Source organism: Fistularia commersonii, chromosome 3 (assembly GCF_037954325.1).
Source record: "Fistularia commersonii isolate RoL2024-O1a breed Wild chromosome 3, RoL_Fcom_v1.0, whole genome shotgun sequence".
NCBI classification, from domain to species: domain Eukaryota; kingdom Metazoa; phylum Chordata; class Actinopteri; order Syngnathiformes; family Fistulariidae; genus Fistularia; species Fistularia commersonii.
In genome coordinates, this window is record NC_141286.1 from 21218374 (window position 1) to 21242513 (window position 24140).

The 24140-nt window shown below is 45.4% G+C and overlaps 1 protein-coding gene across 28 annotated transcripts in view; it reads right to left on the bottom strand.

Annotated features, from left to right (window-relative positions):
• The window catches only part of neo1a (neogenin 1a), a 158429-nt gene that overhangs the window by 20507 nt on the left and 113782 nt on the right, over positions 1-24140 (bottom strand). For 20 of the 28 annotated variants that reach the window (XM_086144110.1, XM_086144103.1, XM_086144095.1 and 17 more), the window contains 8 exons: positions 15628-15862; positions 15314-15468; positions 10662-10810; positions 9719-9857; positions 9592-9641; positions 4971-5115; positions 2880-2990; positions 423-617 (listed from right to left, as the gene is read on the bottom strand). In XM_086144110.1, coding sequence (XP_086000236.1) covers positions 423-617; positions 2880-2990; positions 4971-5115; positions 9592-9641; positions 9719-9857; positions 10662-10810; positions 15314-15468; positions 15628-15862 — 1179 coding nt within the window. The remainder of the gene's footprint in view (positions 1-422; positions 618-2879; positions 2991-4970; positions 5116-9591; positions 9642-9718; positions 9858-10661; positions 10811-15313; positions 15469-15627; positions 15863-24140) is intronic. The other 8 variants (XM_086144106.1, XM_086144124.1, XM_086144104.1 and 5 more) reach the window with 1 other exon arrangement.

Below are 24140 nucleotides of genomic sequence, written 5' to 3' on the forward strand. Positions count from 1 at the left end.
CGTTTTTTTCGAACGCAGCCTCATTATCGCCGTCGATTGGATTACAATCATTAGGCAGGCGTCGGCCGAGAATTACCGCCGCAACGCGAACTCGGATCGTTGTCTACCGCAAAAAGTCCAATGAAATTTAGAGATAAAGTGATTTTCTCTTGTGCTGAAAAAGAATCTTTTTTTCCCCTCCGGGTTGTATTTTTAAATCACCAAAATATTGAAATATTACTGACTTTCTATTACCGCCTCCCCAGTAGGCCGATCTGTGACATTAAGTTTATTCATAAGGGTGAGGACAGAGGTCCTGTCGGCGGAGCTTTTGATTGACAGCGGATAAGATTTTCCTTGAAAGGCCGAAAGAGATGCAACAAACCGGCGGCGATGTATCAAAACTCGCTTTTATACAACTTGTAAGTGAAAGTTGTTCTTACCGAGGTTCTCGATGGTGTAGTAGCGCTGCTTGTAGTCTACTTTGATGGTCTGAGCGTGGGGGCTGCCGATGCCATAGCTGATGGTGTAACCGCGCACTACGATGTGCTGGTTCTCCGGCGGCGTCCAGCTCACCACGATGCTGTTGACCAGCGGCCGCACGTGCAGCGAGCTGGGCTGGTCGGGGACACGGGACTCTGGAGGGGCGAGTTCACAAAAAAAAAAAAAAAAAAAACATTTACCGATGCCACAATAATTAAAGTAATTCATTCATTCACTAGCTAAAAAGCTCATCCTGCATTAGAGGTCGTGGATCGGCCACATAAAGAAACATACAACCATTCACGCACCAATAGATATATTGGCAATATATCTCTCATTCACGCATCGTATACAGACGTAAATATCATATCGAGACATACAACCATTCATTCACTTGTACACAAGTCATATAGACATAAAACTATTCACCCTCTCATTTATTTTTATTTTATGTAGACAAACAATAATTCGATCAGTCAGAAGACAGAACGAAACATATAACAATTCACCCTCTTATTCGAATGTCCTATAGCAGAGGTCGGAAACTTTTTTGACTAAAAGCCAAAAATTTCTAAATATATTTCACCGAGAGCCTTATAGTTTCTTTTTTTAATGTGTAATAAATGAAATATGTCTTACTTTTAATGCGACCTCTAGTGCTGCAAGGATTCGTTCGAAGTGCCGCTTTATATTTGACCGTTTCATCGATGTGATTTTATCTTAGCATATTTAGACGTACCGCAGATCCAAATGCAAATTCCACGCAGCCCGGAATGCACGGTAATCATCGATTTTTTTTTCCCTTTTCGACATCTTTTCCGTTACGAGGGTCGACGCAGATAAGTTGGCTATCTGATAAAATCAATTTCTTCACCTTAACAATAACCCGGAGGTTCCCGACCCGACCAAACCGACGGGTGACCCGTGAAATTTATCTTCAAAACTTGCCAACTGTTTCTCGGTTTGAGTGTGTACGATAACTGTGTCAGTACGACAGTTTGAACGTGTGTGTGCTTTACTGGCGGAGTGTGGTACAGCTTAATACCAGTTTACGTAGCGTGCGTAAAGCATCACATGACATGTGACCAATCAGAGTGGAGAACACACTTTCAAATAATGCAGATATCGTAGACATATTCTCACAGAATATTACATCCCCCTTCTTTTTAAAAAACAAAACAACACATTTTTTTGTGATGGAGCGGACCACTGAATATAATAGAATATAATAAATTTGACCTGTATACAACATTAATTGCCCAAATTGACTGAAACTAATTTCTGTTGACTTTAAAATGACACAATCTTATGAGGAAATATCACAAGTATTTTAAAATTAATTCCAAACTGATTTTTATCTTTTTCTACTCAAAATGGTCTGGGAGCCATAGGCTATCACCGGAAGAGCCATAGGTTCCCGACCGCTGTCCTATATAAACATCCGGCCATTCGCTCATGCATTCACATCTCATATGGAAACATACGGCCGTTCACTCATTTATATATCATATAATCCAGGGATGGGCAAACTTTTTGGCTCTGGGGCCACATTGACTTTTAAAATTTGACAGGCGGGCCGGCTCAGCACAAGATACAATACATATTAAAACAGATTAAACAAAAAACGCATTTGTTAACGGTACATATCGAACTCATCTGACATTTTTTCTGAACATTGTCTGACATTTGCTTTGAAAATACAACCGGCTCGGTTTTGAAGGCTCTGACGTTTGTTTGCATTTCATGCACAAACCAGTTTTTCCCTTGTAGTTTCGCATCCAGTTCATTCATGTGCGTCACTATGTCCACAGTAAAGGCTAAATCACAAAGCTAACCTGTATCATTTAGCTCAGGAAAGTGTTCTCATGTAGCTCCAAAAACTAAATAATCTCCCGTTTGAGCAACCGCATTCATTGGTCCAATCATTCCCATCCCTCAAGTATGAATTCTGTACCGATCTTTGGCGGGCCGGATTAAAAAGACCAACGGGCCGGATGTGGCCCGCGGGCCGTACTTTGCCCACCCCCGATATAAACAATCATTCACCCTCTTATTCACAAATTTTGGGAAATTTATGGTCAACTGCATGGTTTTGGGAGGAAACCCGTGCAGACATGGGGAGCACATGGAGACAGAAAGACCCCTCCCTTGCCGGAATTGAACCTTCTTTGCTCTGGGGCAGAAGCGACGACCACCGCGCCACCAAATTATAGCCGTGTGTATCGAAAATGTCCAACTGTGATATTATGGTTTGTTTTAATGGGAAAAAAACAACGGCATGCCATTTTATTGGCAGACGGCTTCGCTTTGTGACATTTCTAATTGGACGATTACGATCCCATTCATTCGGACTTGTTTGAGGGTCAAAACAATGGTGTGTTTCGGATAAGTGTGTGTGAAAAGCAGGAGGCTTTTACCATCCAGATCGGTCTCGAATGTTTCCGCTGCGGTCCACTCCGTCGCTGGTCCCGTGCCGTTCACCGTCATGGCCGAGACCCGAAAAGAATACTCGGTCCCGCGTTCAAGACCTGCGGGGGAGGGAAGAGGGGGACGGAAAAGGATCACATTCAAAAACTGGAATTGACTCAAAACACTCCAGCCGCAATCGAAAATAAAAATTTAAAAAAAAAAAAAAAAAAAAAAAAAAAAAACCCGTCTTTAAAAATGCCGAGCTTATTTTTCCGCGGAGCCGACGAAAATACGATACGTTCGGGGAAAAAAAAATAAAAAAATAAAACACGTTGCAGGAATTGGTGCCGGCGCAAATAAAACAAACCGAGATGAGAAAGGAAAGTCAAGATTCCTCTGAGATTCGGGGGGGGGAAAAAAGCGGAGCGGCTGCCGAACAAAATGACGCGTCGGCGCTTTTAATTTGCCGAAATGATTTTTCATCATCGTCGTCGCGTCGACCCGCTCGCAACCAACGTGCTAATCTTGTAATCTTCCTGCTCTGTAGCCATTATTCTGGGCCCGCCCTGCGGGGGTAGCTTCTAAAAGCTGCGAAAGAACCCCCCCCGAGGGATGGGACGGGGGGGCAACGACGCCTCCTTCTAAATTTCGTTTGAAACTGACAAACACGCCTCTGTTCCACCGCCCCCCTGCGGATTGTTCACCCCCCCCCCAACAAAAAACTTTTTAAGCATGTATTCTCTTTGATGCGCCACGCAGCAGGAGTCCCGGCCACTTGAAAATCGGCTGAGGCGAAATGTAATATTAATTACCGATTGATTTCGGCGATGGCTTCGGGCGGGGGGGGAAGCGACGGGGAGGCAACCGGCGCTTGCGCGAACCGTTTCCACGACCCGATTCCGAAAACGGACCCCAAAACCAATTCCGCGAAACCCGATTCCACAGACTGATTAACCGAGCCAATTCTGCGACCCATTACGCGAAATTATTCCGTGAAGACAATTCCCCAGAAAAGTTGTCCAAATTGATTCGGTGAGCTGATTCCCCAAACCAATTCTGCGAACTGATTCCATGAACTGACTCCAAGAACTGATTCCAGGAACCGATTCCAAAACTGATCCCCCAAACCAATTCTGCAAACCAATTCCATGAACTGATTCCAAGAACCGATTCCAAGAACTGATTCCCCAAAGCAATTCTGCGACCGATTCCGTGAAATGATTCTGTAAATCAATCCCTGAGCAGATTCCCCGAATCAATTCCGCAAACTGATTCCCCAAACAGACTCCGCAAACTAATATCCTGAACCAATTCCGCCAACCAATTCCAAGAATCGATTCCCCAAACTAATTCCCCGAGCCAATTCCGACACCAACTCAGTGAAAAGATTCTGTAAATCAATCCCTGAACAGATTCCCCCAAATTAATTCCGCGAACTGGTTCCCCAAACCGATTCGACCAACCCATTCCCCGAATCCATTCTGTGAACTGATTCTGCGAACCGATTCCCCAAATCCATTCCCCGAACACATTCTGTGAAACGATTCTTCAAACTGATTCTGCGAACCGATTCCGCAAACAAATTCTCCAAATCCATTCCTCAAACCCATTCTGTGAACCGATTCCGCGAACCGATTCTCCAAATCCGTTCCTCCAACCCATTCTGCTAACCGATTCTGCAAACCGATTTTCCGGGCCCATTCCATGAAATTATTTCACAAACCGATTCCGAGTCAGACGTTCGACCGCCACGCATTACTTCTCGGAATAAATAGGTCTATAGTCTGGAAGGGGGACCTCGTGCATTTATGGACAAACAACCTGAAAAAAAAAATTGGTTCAGACTTGCAACGCTCGCTCGTCCGTTGGCTGGTGATTCTTTTTTGGACGAAAAGAAAAAGTGAACATTTGTCGGACTAAGAGATTCGAACATTTGCGGCTAAACGTGCAGAAGAAATCGCAATCGCGGAAGATAAAGCGGACCAATCGGACGGCGGTTCATTGGGGAAACGGCATCTGAAAAAGCTGAGTTGTGTTATAACACTGTAATAGCGATGTAACAGCGGTTGACTGCCGTTGCTGAGTTTGGCGTCCGTTACCTTCAATGAGCTTGAACAGCTGGGTGCCTCCCGTGGTCTCCGCAGTCTCACTGCGACGGGACCCTTTACGGTATCGGATCTTGTAGCCGGTGATCTCGCCGTTCTGGGCGCCCTGGAGCGGCGGTTGCCAGCGGAGGAGGATACTCTGCGGGCGTTGGAAAAGGGGTCACGTGAGAAAAATGAAAAATAAATATTAAAAAGGAAAAAAAAAAAAAAAAGTGCAGCAAATGTGTTATTACAGTGTTATCACACTGATATAACACATGTATAAGCAAAAAAAAAAAAAAAAATCAGGGAATTATCATAATTTTAATCATACATTTAGATTTTATTTCTCCCGGAGGGGGAGAGTTACACTTCACCGGTAAAGCCACTTACAACGAAACACAAGAATTGATAATCTGCGCCTCCCCCTGCTGTTATAATCGAAATGAACCTCTTCCTTCTTATCGCCCTTCTCCCTTGTCTCTGTGATTATCAGGACGGATAATCTGAGACGTGAGGGTTTGACACGAAAAAAATTTAAAAGACCAGCGGAGAGTTAAGGGGGGGGGGGGGGGGGGCAGCACGGCCCTGGACGGGACCCTGTGTCCGAAAATTGGGCTAATACGGGGGGGAGGGGGGGATTCTGCAGTGGCGGCTTTAGACAAGAAATAAACAGATGAATAATAGATCACATGTGTCCCGGTGTGTGTGTGTGTGTGTGTGTGTTTGTGTGTGAGGTTGGGTCAACCCCGAGGCAGCAGAGACCTTGCAGGCTCAGACTCTGTCCTAAGACTCGTGCATCACAATTTTTTTTGTGTGTGTGTGTGTGTGTGTGTGTGTGTGTGTGTGTGTGTGTGTTTGAGAAGATGTGCAGGGGGGGGTAAGCCCTGCATGGGAGAAGAAATAATTAATGCTTCCATACTTTCACACTGATACACAAAAGCTTCAGTGCGTGTGCTGGGCACACACACACACACACACACACACAAACTCGTGCGCACACACACGTGCATGTTCCATAGCTGACTCCGGGGGAATTGCCCGAATTAAATCTGTGTTAAACGTGTTCAATTATTTCCAGCCCCCCCACCTGCTATCGGTAAACCCCTCCCCCCCAAAAAAGTGGCGCATGTTGCGATTCCCCCTCCTACCCTCTAATGATTTAAACCTGTTTAATTAACTTTTGGCAAAAAAAAAAAAAAAAAAAAAAATCACAGGGGACTGCGAGGAGGCTGACGCCAAAGAAGGGGCGAAAAAAAAAAGAAAAAAGAAAAAAAAAAGGTATAGAATAAGCCTTTGGCTCGCAGGTGAGAATGCATCTTGCATGACAAGATAGAGGCGGAGGGGAGTTAATATGAAAAGTGTGTTAATTCGATCTTTTTTTGTGTGTGTCTTATTAATGTTTAACAATTCCACGCAATACACAAATAAGAAAAAAAAACAACGTAATTTCTCGACTTAAAGCCGCTATTTTTTTTTACATGATTTGAAAACTACAGCTTCATGCTGCCAAAAAATTGAGCCTTGTCACATCGGACCAATGAAATACCATGAAATTCTTAGGGTGTTCAATTTTGACGCAGAAGAAGACGACTTTTTCAATAGCCGTGTTGCACAAAAAAGAGCATTTGTGGATGTTACCGGTATGCATTTAACTAAAAGTTAAAAAAAGAAAAAGAAAGTTTCTATGCAAAAAACTGGTGTTACAACGTGGACACGGCTTATACACGAATGCGGCCTATATATGTACACATATACCGTATTATCACGACTATAAGGCGCACATAAAAGTCTTAGATTTTCTTCAAAATGTGCAGCGCGCCCTGTAGTGCAGTGTGCCCTGTGTGTGTGTTGTTGTTGTAAGGCGGACGTAGTAGAGAACACAATGTGAACGTTAAAGGGGGAAGTGTGGGCGTTGATTGTATAAAAAAAGAACATGTATGTGCGTTATGCAGAAATTGGTAGTTTTAACAACCCTTAAAACATCGCCGACAAACACATCCAGCACAGCCACATCACCAACATGGACGAGGTGCCGCTCACTTTCGACATCCCGGTGAGTCACACTGTAGTGATACGCACAACGGGTTATGAAAAGTCTTCTTGGAGACCAAAGTGTCACTAAGAGCGGAAGGCGCTGCCGGGCGAGTTATTCCACAATTTGCGAATGGATTGTAGATGCTCGGGCTAACGTGTCCGCCGGCACTGTTGTTCGAGCTTTCGCAAAAGCCGGCATCATTTCCGAGGAAAATGACTCTGACAGTGAAGAAAGTAAAACCTGGCATGTTTGATGGAGATTTAGCGCAGCTGTTCAAATCAGAAACACAGGATGACGACTTTGATGGGTTTGATTGATGACGATTACCGGTAAAACAATGTGAATACCAAACTCAGTTTAGCTCCCGCTCTATTTTGAAATACGCAAACTTGTATGCTTGTGTGTGTGTTGTTCTTGTAAGGCGGACGTAGTAGAGACGTTAAAGGGGGAAGCATGGGCGTGGATTGTATATAAAACCCGCGCCCTATAATCAGGTGCGCCTTATATGTGTGTTAAATACAGTAATGGCACACATAACTGAGACTGCGCCTTATAGTAAGGTGCGCCTTATAGTCGTGAAAATACGGTAGTCCGGAAATTAAGGTAAATCTTCGAGACCTCCGTTTCAACCCGCCCTGTCGGGGCCCCCCGGGCGGTGGGCTGGATGAAGGCTCGCCATTTAAACCCCTTCCATTTTTTCAGCATGCCTCTTCCCTTTATCCCCCCCCCACCGCAACTGCATCAGCATCGAACTGTCTTTCTCGCTGCAAATCTGAGTATCCTCTCAGCATGGGTGGCCGGTTCCGAGTCAAGCTGGGAGTGTGTGATAGGATTGTCCGACTATTTTATTTCTTTTTTTTTTTTTTTTTCCTTTTGACGGTTCTTTCTCGCCCAAGCTCCGAGCAAAAGGCCTGAATGCACCGGCAGCTGTTTCTGTAGTCAAAGCGTGTAGCCTGAGGTTTTCTTTTCTCTCTACTGGATTGTCTCCGCTTTGAGGGTCTCTGTTTGCACTTTCAGTTCTCTCATGTGACAAGCGCGGGTGTGTAAAAAAAAAAAAAAAACATCTTTTGTTAAAATTAATTCATCGCCGGGTGGAGATATATAATAAACAGGCCCGCGGCGTTCTGTCTGAAGAAGAAATGGCGAGAAAAATGAAAAAAAAAGGAAAAAAAAGTCAAGGCCGGTTTCCTGGTTTAATCAGTGGCCTGTTGTGAAGCCTCTGCTGCTTTATCTAATCAGGAGTGTCGCGCAAGAACCGCGGCGGGTTTAGCTGGAATAAATCCGATTTAACGATGGAACTTGAAAAGGAACGCCAAACTGACACCGGGAGCTGGAACTACTTTAAGAAAAGTTACCCGGTTGGGTCTGATCCGCCGAGGGATCGGATCTCGAATTGCGGAACCGCTTTGAATCTGGTTTGAAATGTGCCTTTTCATTCCTCAGGATAAAAGCAAAGCAAACCGACGGGGATAAAGGATTGTTTTTTTTATTTTTACCTTAACCTAAAGGATATGCTAATGTAGGCGGAACAGGCACGTCATGTGCAAAGGAGCCTTCGGTCCATCCTGTAAGTTTATTTCCTGTGCACGTATTCTGGAAGCTTATGGACATGTAGCCTGACACAGCAGTACCACAGGAAGTTGTTAGGAGGCAATTTTGTGCCATATGCTCAAGCAAGACCAACAAGAGGAACAAGGAACAAGGTGATAACACAGCATCGGCCTCTTGACACTTAATGCGGAGCTTGTAAGTGACCGCTGATCTTTGGATTGTCTTCTAGTGGACGTGCCGCTCCACAACCGTGGCAACGCATGGGAAGTATGCATGCAGTGACGTTTGACAACGACAACAGAAAACTCTAGAATTGTTGTCATACACATGACCAGTAGTGCCAGTAGGCACTTCCTGTCTCAGTGCTATGGAAAAAAACAACAAAAAACTGGCAACTGCTTCTGGGAAGTGTAACGATTAAAATTGGATAGGAATCCTGTATTTGCATGGACCGACAAAGAAGGGGAGCTACTGCTCGGAGTGACCCAAAACTACAAGGTTGTGCCAGTGGAAGTACACGGGAGTACTCTGTTACGGTCCACCCACCTGCGTATGGCTATTGATTGCAACCTTCGTGCACGTGCCATTTTTCAAAGTTTCCCATCTACATGGAGACGGAGGTGTTTCAAAATCTTTCCACTTTACGTTTTCAAGCTCCCCAAACACGGTTCTCGTGTGGATGGGTGGCTGAGACCCATCAAAACAAAAGTTTGGTCTGAGAAGGCAAATAATGGCAACCACTTTTGTTGCACCTTTGACACCTTGCTGTTTCAAAGTTCTAACTAGACTATTGGGAGCAACTGGGAGAGCTCTATCTTGCCGGGGATTGGACTGCCAACCTTCTGATTCGAGGGACACCCTAGTCTACCAGCTGAGCCACAGCTGACCCTGTGTTTAAATGTATAATCTCAGCCCTGTATGGAAAGAGTACAAGTACAAGAGTACTCTGACGGGTCAACAAAGGGATGGGGACAGACAAAGGGTCAACAGGATGACCCTGTGAACAACTTGTCAGACTAAAGAAAAATCCCAAAAAGTTCTGCTCACCTTTGAGTTCTGGACCTCCAGAGTGAAGTTCTGCGGGGGCCCACTGGGTACTGTGCAGATAGAGCAGGAAACATCACCCACTGCAAAGTGACTTGTACCCGTTATGAATGGAAACGATCGTACGAACCGTCGGACAAGGTGCGCACGGTGATGTCCTCGGTGGAAACTCCGGGGCCGTGTTTGTTGTTCGCCACCACACGGAAGCTGTACTCCACGTTCTTCTTCAGCCCAGTCATGGTGAAAGACTGGCCGTCCACGTCAACATCCTGAAAAGGAGAGAAAGCCAAGAGGCGTTGAAGTCGAGGGAGGGTAATGTGTAACGTGACGATGGAATTCACGACTTCCTCTTCGGGCTGCTACCTTTAGGGGTTGCCTACTTCCTCCATCTATCTTCCTCTTCTGTCCCACCACTTCATGTCCTCTTTCACCCCACACTTCTAGACGGCATCCTTCCACCCAGATCTTCACTATCCCTCCTTTATACATGTCCAAACCATGTCAGTCTAACCTCTCTAACCTATCGATTGGCTTTTGACAAAGACCGGAAATCCACTTTTGCTTCGAGGGCAGCCAGAGGTCACGGCCCCTGAACTCGGGTCAGGTTATTGCCTGCGAAGATGTCACACTCTCAAAATATCTTTTACGTCTTCCCTCCTCTGACTCGTTGCCTTTTTAATATTTCAGCTCTGGCTAACTCTTCATCTCTTCTTCGGGGAGCTGAGGCATCATTACTCAGCGTGCCGGTTGACGTTTCACCCATTATCATATTAAGGCCTTTTTAATGCCTCACCGGACTCATAGACTCAAAGGGGCACCGGGACAGTCGAAGTTGGTGTTTCATATCCTGGCTTACACTCCGGATAATAAATGTAGTCTTGTCTTTCGGGCAGGAGGAAGAAAGGGACTTCTTAAATGTGACTAAGGGACATGTTGCTGGAACAGCTCATGTAGGCAAATTGTTCTTATCTAATGGAACATGCAAAATCAACCGGCTGCGCTCCAGCTCCAGGTATCTCACCCTTTCCGATGAAACGCCGCCTTCGCTTAGACCGGAGGTGGCCGTCCCTTACCTGCTCGTTGCCAACGCTTTTGTCGGTGTAATACAGCTTGTAGGTGAGGATCTCTCCGTTCCCAGTGAGCGGCTTGTCCCAGCTCAGGGAGACAGTGGTCGGCGAGTTGGCCACCGCCTGCAGGTTAGGGGCAGGGCCCGGGACTTGGACTGAGAAAAGAGACAGGAGATACCCACGTAACTCGATTGTTTTATTCTCCTATCGCATAACCCAAGAGCCTTTGGTGCTGTTTATTTAGGATGGAAGAAGTTCAATGGAGCGCCACTCGAGGGCCACTCGAGGGCCGCGCCGCCCTCCCCCCTTGGCTGCCAACTTGTATTTCCATGACAATGCATTTCAAAAATGAGGTTTATTCACATATCTGAGATCTCCTTCTCCCTGCTTAGTCGAGACCTTTTCAAATAACGGATCTTACGGTAGTCGCAGCTCTATTTTCTACTAACCGTACTTTGCGGGCCACAAGGTGCACCGTGTTACAAGGCACATGATAAAACATAGGGTCAGTTTAGTCTACCTTTATTTAGTTCATTCACAATACAGTGAAGGATGACTTCTCGCTCCCAGTGCCGCGTATAGATATCGTACTGGTCCCTGTTTTCTCGACAGTACGGTTCACGGGGATGTCAAAAGTAAGGGGGGACCTCGTCTGCGATCTTGTTCTTGCACTAAGTGCGGAAGATGGCAAACATTTCTTTGGCAGTTGCTGCGAGATGGTAGTTCTTGTGCGGATGGATGATGCCTTTTCATAAAACGGAAGCACCAAGAAAGACCTCCTGGAAAGGCATCCATCTTCATGTCACATGCTATTGCTGTTGCCTGAGACCGTAGAGACGCTTCTACCATCTCGCTTTTTTCCCTTGGAAACTCTGTTTGGTCTTCTTTAGTTGGCTAAGTTCATCGCCTTGCTTCCTCCACTTCCGTACCATTGATTCATTAATGTTGAATTTTTTCACCGTCGTTCTATTTCCATGATCTAATTCGTGACTGGTAGCCTTGAGTTTGAATTCCGCTTTGTAAGCGTCTCTCTTAACAGGTACCCTTTTTGGGGGTCCTCATACACACAAATGTATAGTAATATTACCGTGAAGCACGGTACATACCGCGCTTACAAAAAGCACTACATAATTAGTTATCTTACGTTGTCGGACGTTGCAACCCATATTCAACCAAGGATCGACTTCAATACAACGTCCCTTTGTCAGGCGGGAACGGTCCGACAATCAATCTAACGAAGCGGCTTCGTCCCTGACCGAAGTGGCATGAAAACATTTTGACAAGTTTTTTGAGTGCAGTGTACCACATAAAAATGGCTCGAGGTCAGTAAGCACAACAAGAATTCATACATAAGGCACACTGGATTATAGGGCATGTAGCCCATAGTGCGAAAAATACTACTCCATCAAAAAAAAAAAAAAGGGACAGCTGTCCACTAGTAGTCAAATTATCTTGCTAACTTTATTGCTTGATCCCCATCCCTTGGGGGTTTTGTGACAAATAGGAATATGTCACATTCTATAAACTATTCCTCTTGTCCACTTTAGCACTGCAGCTACGTATTTGCAGTTCCTCAAATCTTTTATGGAACTAAGCATTTTTTTGGTACATTCAGACAGCAAAGGAACTAGTGACCGTGGCCCTCAGTTCCGAAAACCATTTTGGCACTTTCTCCGAGGCAGGGTCTCCTACGTGTTGGGACTCGTATGACGTTTGTCCCCGCCGGAAGTTTTTGCTCATTACTAGGTACTCCTGCTGGACTGTTGAGCGCCATTTTTATAAACATTTGGGGTCACTGACCGACTGCCCTCTTTCAAAATGGACAGAAGCAGTGAAAAATGGACCAACTGAGAGGTCCAAGCTCCCCTGGCCTGAGGGGTATCCGAGGAAAATTAAACACAAAACAAGAGCAGTTATCGAACGGCGGGGTTCATCACACGGCAACGCAGCACAAGGGGGGAAAATAAACCACTTCAACCCTTCTGAAAGTCTGTGGTTAACCATGCATGACATAAATTCTGAAATAACTTGACTCTAATTGTTGTCCGTGTGGTTTATTTCTGAGTGTGGCGCTTAAGGTTGACGTCGCGGCCTCTAACTCTGGTCCCCTGACTGCCTGTGAGAACGCAAAACTAAAAGCTTCCCCGGGGGGAGACTAGCTCCTGGAACCAAACTGAAGCTGGAAACTACTTAGAACTTTTCCATCCCGATGTGGCTAATAAATTGTGATGGGATCCGCAGTGCAGCAGTCCCTTGCGGTTGTATCGCGGTTCACCTTTCCCTGTCTCGGTGGTGTCGCAAAATATCTGCAATATAACATTAAATATAAATAAAAATCCAGATTTTTAATCCACCATTGAGTAAAAATTTATATTACTGCAATTTGAAATTAAATATAGATAAAAATCCAGATTTTTATTCCACACTAGATTAAAAATTAAGATTTCTGCAATATCAATTTAGTATAAATAAAAATCCAAGTTTTTAATCCACACTAGATTAAAAATTTACATTTCTACTACATAGAATTAAATAAAGATAAAAATCCAGATTTTGAATCTACAGTAGATTAAAAATTTAGATTTCTGCAATAAATAATTAAATATAAATAAAAATCCAGATCTTTAATCCACGGTACATTAAAAAATTTAGATTTCTGCAATATAAAATGAAATAAAAATAAAGATTAAGATTTTCAATCCAAGCTACATTAAAAATGTAGATTTCTGCAATATAAAATTAAATATAAATAAAAATCCAGTTTTGTAATTCCACACTAGATTAAAAGTTTAGATTTCTGCATTATAAAATCAAATAAAAATAAAAATCCAGATTTTTAGTCCATGATGAATTAGAAAATTTAAAATCCAGATTTTTAATCCACGCTGGATTAAAAATTTAGATTTCTGCAATATAAAATTAAATATAAATAAAAATCCAGTTTTGTAATTCCACGCTAGATTAAAAGTTTAGATTTCTGCAATATAAAATTAAATATAAATAAAAATCCAGATTTTTAGTCATTGATGAATTAAAAATTTAAAATCCAGATTTTTAATCCACGCTAAATAAAAAGTTTAGATTTCTGCAATATAAAATTGAATATAAATACAAATCCAGATTTTTCATCCACGATAGATTAAAAATTTAGATTTCTGCAATTTAAAATTAGATGTAAATAAAAATCCATTTTTTTAATATCCACAATAGATTAAAAACTCAGATTTTTAATCCTTTATACATAAAAAATGTTGATGATTTTTAATCTGTGATACAAGTTTATATTGTGGATATTAACACAGCTATGCTGTATAAATGTATTTTTATATATTTATTATTTCAATTATTTTTAATGGTAAAATATGCATTTTCTAGGATGTTCTGTACCCTGGGTTTTGATTCAGTCTGTGATGGTAGCATCACTCTTTGCCTCTGTGGCGTATCGCATCTTGCATTGCAATTGATACTTATTTAAGAGTATAGGGAGGGTTTATAAGAGTTTGGGAATGATTAAGCTTTAAAATATCGACAAATAATAAAGTAAAAATATGGTTGCTACTTTTGGCCACGGATTTTTGTTTATCGCGCCTTTTTCTGGAACACAAACTCCAGGATAAATGAACGACCGCTGGACAAAAGTCTCGACGGCAAACGGCGATTTATTTCTGGGTAGAAGTTTGGAGCCTCGTCCGTCTTTCTTTTCTCCGGTGGATCCAGCCAGAGGAGAAACTCGGGAGGACAAGGGCCGATGTTCGTGTGTGTGTGAGTGTGTGTGTGTGTGTGTGTGTGTGATGCCGGTTGGTATGCTGCTTGCAGCATTTTCTTGTGCTAGAAGTGGCCACACACACACACACACACACGAGATGTGCTGCACAGGTAAAGCCCACCCTCACTGCTACCCCCGTGGGTGGCTTGGCTCCCACTGGCAGGGATTGAAGAGGAGTGTGTATGCAGGTGTGTGTGTGTGTGTCAGTATGCCCTGTATACAAGGACACAGGCAGGGAGTCGTAAGTGAAGTGACTGCAAGCGGGGGAGCGGCATTCGCTGAGACGGCGCGTCGCGGACATCCCGCTCGCTGCACTTTTTTTTTTTTTTTTAATTTATTACGGCTACGTTTAAAAAAAAAAGTGCTGCGATGAGGGAATTTTCACACCGTGAGAAACGTGTCGTGTCCTCCTCGCTATATTTATTAGCAGCGCTGCAACGGTCAAGAGAGCACATTCCCCGAGTTCAAGAGTCTACTGATAGAAATATGCCGCGGTGATGAATCCCTGACCCCGCCTTAAGGGCAAACAAACGGGAAGGAATGAAACCTAAATGCACACACACACACACACAGGATGTAAACAAGAAGAGAGTACTGCAATTCTCTGGTGTGCCATTGGGTGGTCTAGCTTCATACACAGACCTGAACAGCCTTCTCTGTACACGAGTGTGTGTATGTGTGTGTGTGTGTGTGTGTGTGTGTGTTGGCAGAAGGCGTCGGTGTGTTTGACGTGATCTTTCATGTGTACGAGTGGGTATTTGTCTGTTTTATTTGCACATTCGCGCCACGTTCTTGAACGAAACGACACGGCGGTCGTTTCCGACGAACTGGCCCGTGTTTTTCTTTGCGTGTGTGATCACACACACACACACACACACACACACTGTCTCACCTTCGGCCTGGGTGGCCACTTTCAGCCCGGCAGAGCTTTCCCCCGGACCGTTGCTGTTGTGGCCGACGACCCTGAAGCGGTACTTTGTGTCCGGCATGAGGTTCTGGATGGTGACCTGCATCTCGCCGGGGCGGCTGGTGTTCACCACTCGCTCCCTGACGTAAACACAAAAAAAACACTTTTTAATCGCTTTTAACACCACCTTTCTTTCCGGAACGGCCCGAGATTTATCTTAACATGCGAGAGATTCCGTCCCTTGGGGGGTAACATCCGCTGAACGCTCACCGCCGTATATGTGTGTGTGTGTGTTTTACCTGCTGGTGCCCTCCAGGCTGTAGAAGACGGAGTAGGTCAAGTCGTCGCCGTGCGGTTCTGCCGGCGGACGCCACGTGAGCTTGATGAAGCGGGTGGACACCAGCGAGGCCACCACGTCTCGCGGCGCCGAAGGGGCGGGCCCTGTTGGACTGGCTACACCTCCAGAGCCTGGCGTTACATGGTCAGTAGTGTTAGGAGTCAGTGAGGGGGGCAGGGGAGGGGGCAGGGTTACGTCTTTTGGGGGGGGGTTGGGAAGGGAGAGAGAGGGGAGGCGGGTGAGGAGAAAGGGGGGATACGGGACGGGGAAGGGGAGGGGGGTGAGAGAAAATATTGTGCGTCCAAAACAGGGACAGATTTTAGGGACAAGAAAGGAAGGAGGAGGAGGTGGTTGTGGAGGAGGAGGAGGGGTGAAATGGAAATGACAGCAGTGAAACGAAAGAAAGGAAGGAAACAAAAACAGAAGAAAAAACAAAATAACAACGTAACAAAAAAAGACTGTTGGCGTGACAAGGAAACACAGAAATAAAACATCTCTACTGCACCGACAAGGCTGACAAATAAAAGCACAATATCGAGGGGGGGGGGACTACACATGCAGATCTACACACAGCTCTCTAATGTCAAAGGGGTGGGGGTGGGGGGTGGGGGGGCGACATTTCATTTTTTTTTCGGGAACGGTTTCAAACGTCCAAAAGACACCCGACGAAAATTTGCCCTCGCCTCCTTTCAGTCACAAGGCGGGGTTTACTTTGCCCTTGTGTAAAGAGGGGGGAAAAAAAAAAAAAAAAAAAACACCTGAAAGATGTGAGATTTTTTTTTTTTTTTTTTGAGCTCTCGTTTTTTTTTTTTTTTTTCTTTCCAGTTCGTGATGAAAGACGAATAAATAAATAAAAAGAACTTGGACAAAAAAAAAAAAAAATCTGCCCTCTTGAAAAAAAAAAATCTCCTTTCAGGGTGAAGGCGTGAATCCAAACTACAGTCAGAAAAGTACTGCATTTACTGTAGTACTGCTTTATAAAAGTTTTTTTTTTTTTTACTGGGTTTAAACTACTATTATCTGAACCCAGCTCTTTCCCCATCGGGTAAACAAAGCCTCCATAAAAATGATAGAAAAGTGATTATTTGGTTTTATGGCAAACACCCAAATATGGTATCTGAAAACATCTAGTTTTTTTTCCCCCAACGCAGATTTATAGCACGACATCAATTAGAAGACAAACGTATAAAGAATCACCGGTTTCGTAAAAAAAGGAATTTGTGGAAACGCCAAGAGTTTTCGCTCAAATCGATTAATGGAATATAAATAAAAGAGCAGGCATGAAATTCAATATCGGGCCTCTTATCGATAAACATATTTGTTGTTGTCATGGCGACTGAAGGGGGGAGCGCCACGTTTGAGCTCGATCTTTAAAAACCCGTTTTGGACAAAAGCGGACTCCGGAGGCCTGACGCTCCCCAAAGACCCGTCAGACGATGTTTGTTCAACACTTTTTCCAGAATATTCCCCAAGCCCGGGCCACAGAAATGGTTGTGATTTCATTTGCCGATGTTTTTTTTGTTTTTTTTTTTGTGGGGGGGTGGGGGGACGACAATCTGCGGTTGGACCCGGGGATCTGCTTTCCATTTGCATGGCAAGTGGGCGAAACGAAACCATACGGAAAGAATTCGGGCCCATATGACATTTCCATTCGTGCGCGGGTCAAAGGAATTGACTGTGGAGGCTAAAAGCTTGGGGGGGGGGGGGGGCAGTGTGTGTGTGTGTGTGTGTGTGTGTGTGTTATCGCGTTACTGGCTGGCGTTTGCGTCTGTCATCGAATCGCGACTCGGGACTGATTTAGTTCCCGGGGCATCTTTCACATCCGCGGGTGAAATTATACCCCTCCGACTCAAAGCCATGAAAAAATATGAAAAAATATTTCGTAAACTTCACTCAGCTCTCAATTGTTTTATAAATACTCGTTTCAAATATTTCTTCTGAAGATTTACGAGAGGGGTTTCACTCTCCATTTAATGTTACCGCTCCAGATGATGAGCCGTTACGGATTCTTTTTAAAATCTGTTCGCCGTTACGCTGATGATGCAGTGATGTGGCTCAGAGAAGAAGCTCCAGAGCTTAACCGTTTCATTTTTTAGTATCGCGACTCTTGCTTATTAAACCGCGGGGAAGAAGACGAAGTCAGAGACGCGAAGGTGCGCCGAATTTACACCGACGACGAGACTTTGGTCTATTTCCGCATCCTCATGTCGCGGCTAATGCCTCTCCGTCGTTCATCTGGCGATCTGTCTTGTCCATTCAGGCTCGGGGCTGTTACAGTAAGGAGGCGTCTGCCCCCCCCGCCGCCGTGCTGCTCTATTCATAGCTGATTAATAACGTCATTAGTCTCCCTGGCAGGGGTAACGAATGGCCAGCATTAAGGCCTAACGAGGAAGGTTACTTTAGATCTGTATAATAAATCTAGGCAACAATTTCGCAAAACAGTGGAGACAAAGACGTCCAAAGTAAAAGCATCCATCTTAATATTCAACTCAGTTTATACGTCGAGTGAAATTCAAATAATCACTTTACGAAGCGACAGATCACCAAACCGTCCCTTTGGAGCCTGAAATTAACAATGGGGCGCTAACAGTACACGTTAGCGAGGTCGGCTAGTTTGACCCGGCACGGGAAGAGGAACCGACGCGATCCCCCTCGGCTTTGGATATATATTTTTTTTTTACGGCTAAAGAAAGAAGAAGAATAGGGGTTCTTGAGAATCCGCGGTGGAAAATCACCGGGAGTTCCGAAACGAGTCCTGACAACTTCGCCTGGTTTTCTCTTCTCGATAAGACCGAGGCAGGGTAGGGGGTGGGGGGGGTGATGAGAGAGCCTGACAGCTCGTGACATTTGAGCGGCTCCTTAAGGAAACCGAGACGGGGAGGGGAAGGAGACAAACGTTTCCAGGGAAGACAAAGTAAGTGGTGGGAAATGAAACGGGGGGGAGCGTGGCGGCGGCGGCGGGGGTTGACAAAGGAACTGTTTTTGTGCTCTTTCTCACAAATGGATTCCCAACAGTTGAAAACACCAAATTAATATCAATTTAACACTTGAAATGCATCAAATAAGCGACATTCGGCGCACCATCGAAAGCCCTTAAGCTAGGCCTGACTGATCGGGGATTGGCCTACTCTCTTTGTCGAGGGAGACAACCTGCCCGAGTTGTTTCATCAAACCGTCGAAGGGCGGAGCGGATCGGTAACCCCGCTCTTAGCAATCAGTCGGCTCCAACCTCCTACCGAGGCGCGACCTGCATCGCGCCCCCTGCATCGCGTCTCCTTGTCATGCCTGATTCTCCGGAAACTGTCAAACACCGTCAAACTGAGAACGTTAACATCCGGGAGAGATAAAAATTTAAAACTCTGCTGCTTCGGAAGAGCTTCAGAAAGCTTGGTGTTAGCGTTAGGCTAGCTCTTAGTTAATGCCACCATACTCTGCTGAGGGACATCCCATAATGCACTTCTCTCAATCCTGTCTGTACTCGTGTCCCTTCATCGCCGCACCGCAGTCGCCTAATTTCGTCTCCCGAGTCCTTGGTCTTGATCCACTGCAGAGATCCTGCAGTAGATCCCCCGTTCTTATTTTCTTCTTATTGTTGTACTGTGTCAGCTATTAGCATGAAACAGTTAGCGCTACTGTTATTATTCGCATCCCAACCCACATATCCAATCTGTCCCTATCACAGTCTTGCTTTCTATCTCAATGTCCTTCTCAATCGGTCGAGGCGGGAGGCCACCCGTGTTGGGGTCTGTCAAATATTTCTGCGGCGCCGTACAAATAAAATCCGACTCTAGAGGAAGGCGTACGGGAAATTTCAAGAACCCACCAAGCGGCAGTGGGAGCGCGAAACATGGAAACAACAAAAACGAAGCCGCGATAAAAGCGCTATCCAAGGGTCGCATGTGTTTCTCTTCAGTTTTACTCCATCTCTTAACTCTCCTGTGGTGTTGGAAGCGACAGAAGACGCTAGTGGACCCAGACTGCGTCTGCCCAAAGGACACCTGGGTACCATGTGCTGAAGGAGGCAATTGGGCGTTTCGTTAATTGAACCTCCACGGATATTTTCGTTTTCATCGGTCCAATGTGACGAGGAAAACTATTTCGGCTGCGTGGAGCTCGTCCCATTAATCAGCCGCGTCATTGTTTAAGCCGCAGTGTTCAACGTGTGTGAAAAAAGTAGTGGGTTATAGTCCCGTAATTACCGTAATCTGTCTCGTCTTCTATCCCGTGTTTCGTCAAGACCGGTTTCCCAGTTGGCCGGTATGAATATTTATAGTGCGGAATATGTTCCGACCAAGACGCTGCTCTGTCGGACCGATTTGCTCACAACCGCAGGAACCCACTCCACGTCTCAGGAGTGCGAACCACTCGCCCCTTAGAGAAGAAGTGACTGGAACTGAGATTTTCATCGGCCACAACAGCCTCTTTTGCCCTGTAAGACCTTTTTTCCGATTCCTGGAACCTTTTCAGGATCCAGGCTGTTTTTTTGTGCAGTCGGACAGCAGAGAAATCAGAGGCAATGGACCTCGGTTCCTCGAACTACGAGGCGGTGGTTTTTCCCAGTTCCGTAGGAATTCTTGCGAGGAACTCTTCTTGTGGACTGCGGGGCGACATTTTTAAAAACTACTACGTTCACCGGTCGGCTGTTTTCTTGAGAAAAAAAACAGCAAGAAACAAGTCGACTAAGAGGTCCAAGCTCTTCTAAGGACTTGCACATTAAAATTTTGGACAGCGGCCCCTTAAGATACAAATATCTTTGTATATGATACGATTTTCACTATACAAAGTGCGATTCGAGCAAATTTTATCCTTGAAATCCCCCCCAAATTTCATGATACAAATTCGATAGCCAGAACATTTGAAAGTCGCAGGGTGCGCGCCAAGCGAGCTCCCGCAACCCGAACCCGCTCCATGATTCCGCCGCATCTTCTGAACTGGCGCTGCTCGCCGCTTTCACCTCGAAAAAAACGTGCAGTTTCCAGCATCCCTTGACCATGTCGTCCGGGTAGTTTGTACAGTAAATATCCTGCGTCGTGTTCCCGACTCTTGGGTGTCATAATTTCATATCTTTGTGCTCATCATGTCCAAAAAAAGCAAAAGGTGAACCCAGAAAGAAGATGCTTTCATGGAAATGAAGCACAAAATAAGAGCAAAGCGCGAACATGGTGTACCTGTGACTGATATCGTACGTGACTATAATGGCAATGCATCAACGATATGTACCATCCTAAACCAAAAGAAATCTATAAAAACTATGAAGCCTTCCTGCGGCACGATTATTGTGTCGCAAAAACAGGCATCTATACAAGACAACACGGAAAAATTACTTCTGACGCGGGTGGCGATACTATAACTCAGACAATCACAAGAGAGAATTAACACATGAATTCAATTTAAATTTGCAAAAAAATCACTTCAGAAATGGCAAAAAAATCAAAACACAAACCCATTTCTGGTACGAATGAATTTTGAATCTTAAGGGACCACTCTAGTGCCTTAGCTTGATGTCCATGCAGAACATGTCAACGCTGTTGTCTTCCCTTTCTTCACAGTAGTTTGTTTTTGAGCGTTAAGGTAGACTTCGCAGATGCTTATGTCACACCGGTGCCAATGCAAAACCAAGAAGGTTCCTGCAACCATACTGTGAACTATATTCTTTAAACTTTTCTGTCTGAAAGAATAAACAAACAACATCCTTCCAAATTAAACATTAGCGCCCTCCCCTTTTTCTGCACCTACACAACATTGCGAGCAGCTGCTTGCCCGCATTTCGGTAAACAAATCAAGATGTATGATTTTTTGTCCATTTTTTTTTAAACACGCTGTGCGCTTTTGTAGCCCGTTTTGATAAATCTGCATCCTATGCATCACATGGATGGGAGATTGGGGGTGGGGTGATGCTACGCCCAAGGCGAACTCTTGTCGAACGTTCTTGTTGTGGCAACCGGACTTGAAAATCCTTCCCTGAAGACGTTTCTGCACTCGTCCGAGGGCTTCTAATGATCCGTTGGGAGTTTCCCAATATAACTGGTAGGTTATTTTTGGCGGGTCTAGGTCATGGTAGCATTCATCCCCTTCTTACATCCCTACACTGGCTCCCGGTAGCCGCCCGAATCAAGTTCAAGTCCCTGGTACTCGCCGACCGGGCAGTGAATGGGACAACCCCAGTCTTATCTCCAGGTTACGGTCAAGCCACATGTCCCTTCCCGTCCCCTCTGACTTGCCACCTCTGGGCGACCGTCCACCCCATCACTCAGAGCCCCCGGCTGCCGATCAAACCAGTCTCGGCTCTTCTCGGTCTCGGCTCCTCGGTGGTGGAACCAACTCCTGAAAAAGGCCAATCTTTCGCCGTGAGGTGAAAACATACCTCTTCAGCAAGCACTATCCCACTAATCGCACTTAGCCCCCCCCCCCCTGAAAAAAGGAGGAAATGAATGTATGTATGTATGTGGTTCCGAGATGGCTATTTGGTAGAGTGGTCACTTCTTACTTTCAACTACTGGTACTTTGGATCTTCGGTGACTGAATTGCACTTTTTGTGAGTCGCTTTGGATAAAAGCGTCTGCCAAATGACTGCAATGTAATGTAATGCAATTCATGATGTAAATGCAAGAGTTGATCGGCAGGTCTAAGGGGGTTGTTTTCCTGATGGGGTGTCGTTCGTTGGGACAAAAGAGCAACTTTTGGGGACTGAAATGTGAAAATGTAAAGCTAAACAAAGGACTGAAACCCGCTGGATCACGTGGACTAAAGCTCATGTGGATGCTACCGGGTCTAGTCCATCTTGGTATAGATCTCAGTACGGCGTTATACCTTTGGGAAAGGTTGTGTCTGAGGCATCCTCCTCTGTTCAGAGATGTTTTTTCTGTTTTGACCAAGATAGCTTCTTTGACTCCTCCCTCGAACCATCTGTCTTCTTTGGCCGCAATACATTGTGGACATTGCTGTCTTCAAAAGAACACCTTCAAGTGAAGACATACAAGTCCTGTTACCAAGACTAGAGGATTTCGAGAAGAATTCACCATGACCTGGATGACTGAGAACCTCCAGATATATTCTCATAGGCATTTTGCCACCAGAGCCGGAAAACACGCTTCTCTGCCCGCCCTCACGTCTTATTATAATACCTTCGGAGAACGCAAACGCCTCCCGTGCGCATGTGCGTGTTTCGGTGCTCTTTCAATATGACATGTACAGCCCGCACCGAGCGAAATATCCACGGGCTGTAAAGGTCAGAAAGGATGTTTGCAGATGTGGGGTGAGGGTACGGGAGGGAGGGGAGGGCGGCGGCAACCGCCCTGGGAGACTGGCAGACAAACAGTCTGGTTAATCAGACTTCCACCGGTAAGTGGCCTCCCTGGGTTTTGGATCCACTGAGCAGAGGCAATAGCGCTACACCGTTCGGTGGGGTTTCCGCAGCCCGCCGCGATGCTGCTCCCGCTTCTACTTTTAGCTCATGGAAAACGGGAGGTGCGGCGGGGGCGAGGGACGGGGCGCTAACAGGAAAAATAAGAGCCCCCGGCTTTGGGGTCAGCGGCTTGTGGCTTATAAAAATAAAAGGGGTGTGAAGGAAAAGCGGTGTTTTTATGCCACGGGGGCGCTTTTATAATTACCGCGCCCAGAGGACAGACCGAATCCATAAACGACAGGCCGGCATCCTGGACGAGTGTCGGAGGGTGATATCGTAAAAAGGAAGCGTAGTCGGGTCAAAAGAGGCAGTTGCGACGATTCCGATTTGAAAAATAGCTACGTCAACACTTTTTTCTTTCCAGCGCAAGCCGAAAGCGCTAGCACGCCGATGATTTTTTTTTGTTTTTTTTTTCTTTTTTAAAAAACTGAGCCGGGCATCTTCCCCGCGCTTGCATAAACACTGCCTGCAAAAAAGTCGGGTTGGCACGTTACGATGCGCAACCATCCCGTTGCCCTTCTTTTAAGCTCGCCGCTATCTCCCGAAAGGCAAACACGCGGATTAATCACTTCGGCTAACGGGGTACGTACGCTATATCCTGTGTGCGCAACAGCTAAAGATGCCGCATGCCCATCCTTGGACCCCCTTCCCTCCCCCTTTGATTTTAAAAACGCTGCTCCCAGGCAGGATTTAACGGACTCGCCTCGCATTAGCATATATTTAAAAAAATCCCGCATCTTTTGATCCTTCGTCGTCGCCTTTTCCCGCGTTTATAGATAATAGCGTCGGTACTCGAAATAAACAACAATGTTAACTTATTTGTTTAATCAACTGGAACGTACCAACAGCAATTAGGGTTCGTCGAGATAAGGCGCCGAGGATAATGGCGTCCCCGCCGTGTAAGAACCCCATGTGGCGGATATTACACTTCGCCGTCGGAGGACGGTTTAATGCGGTGTGTTCCGTAGCCGCCGTAATTATTTCCAGTGAGAGAGATGCAGGTATGTTTATTAGGGTAATTCCATTCCCCCGGTTGGGACCTAATTAGCCGGTCTGAGGTGCTAACGGCG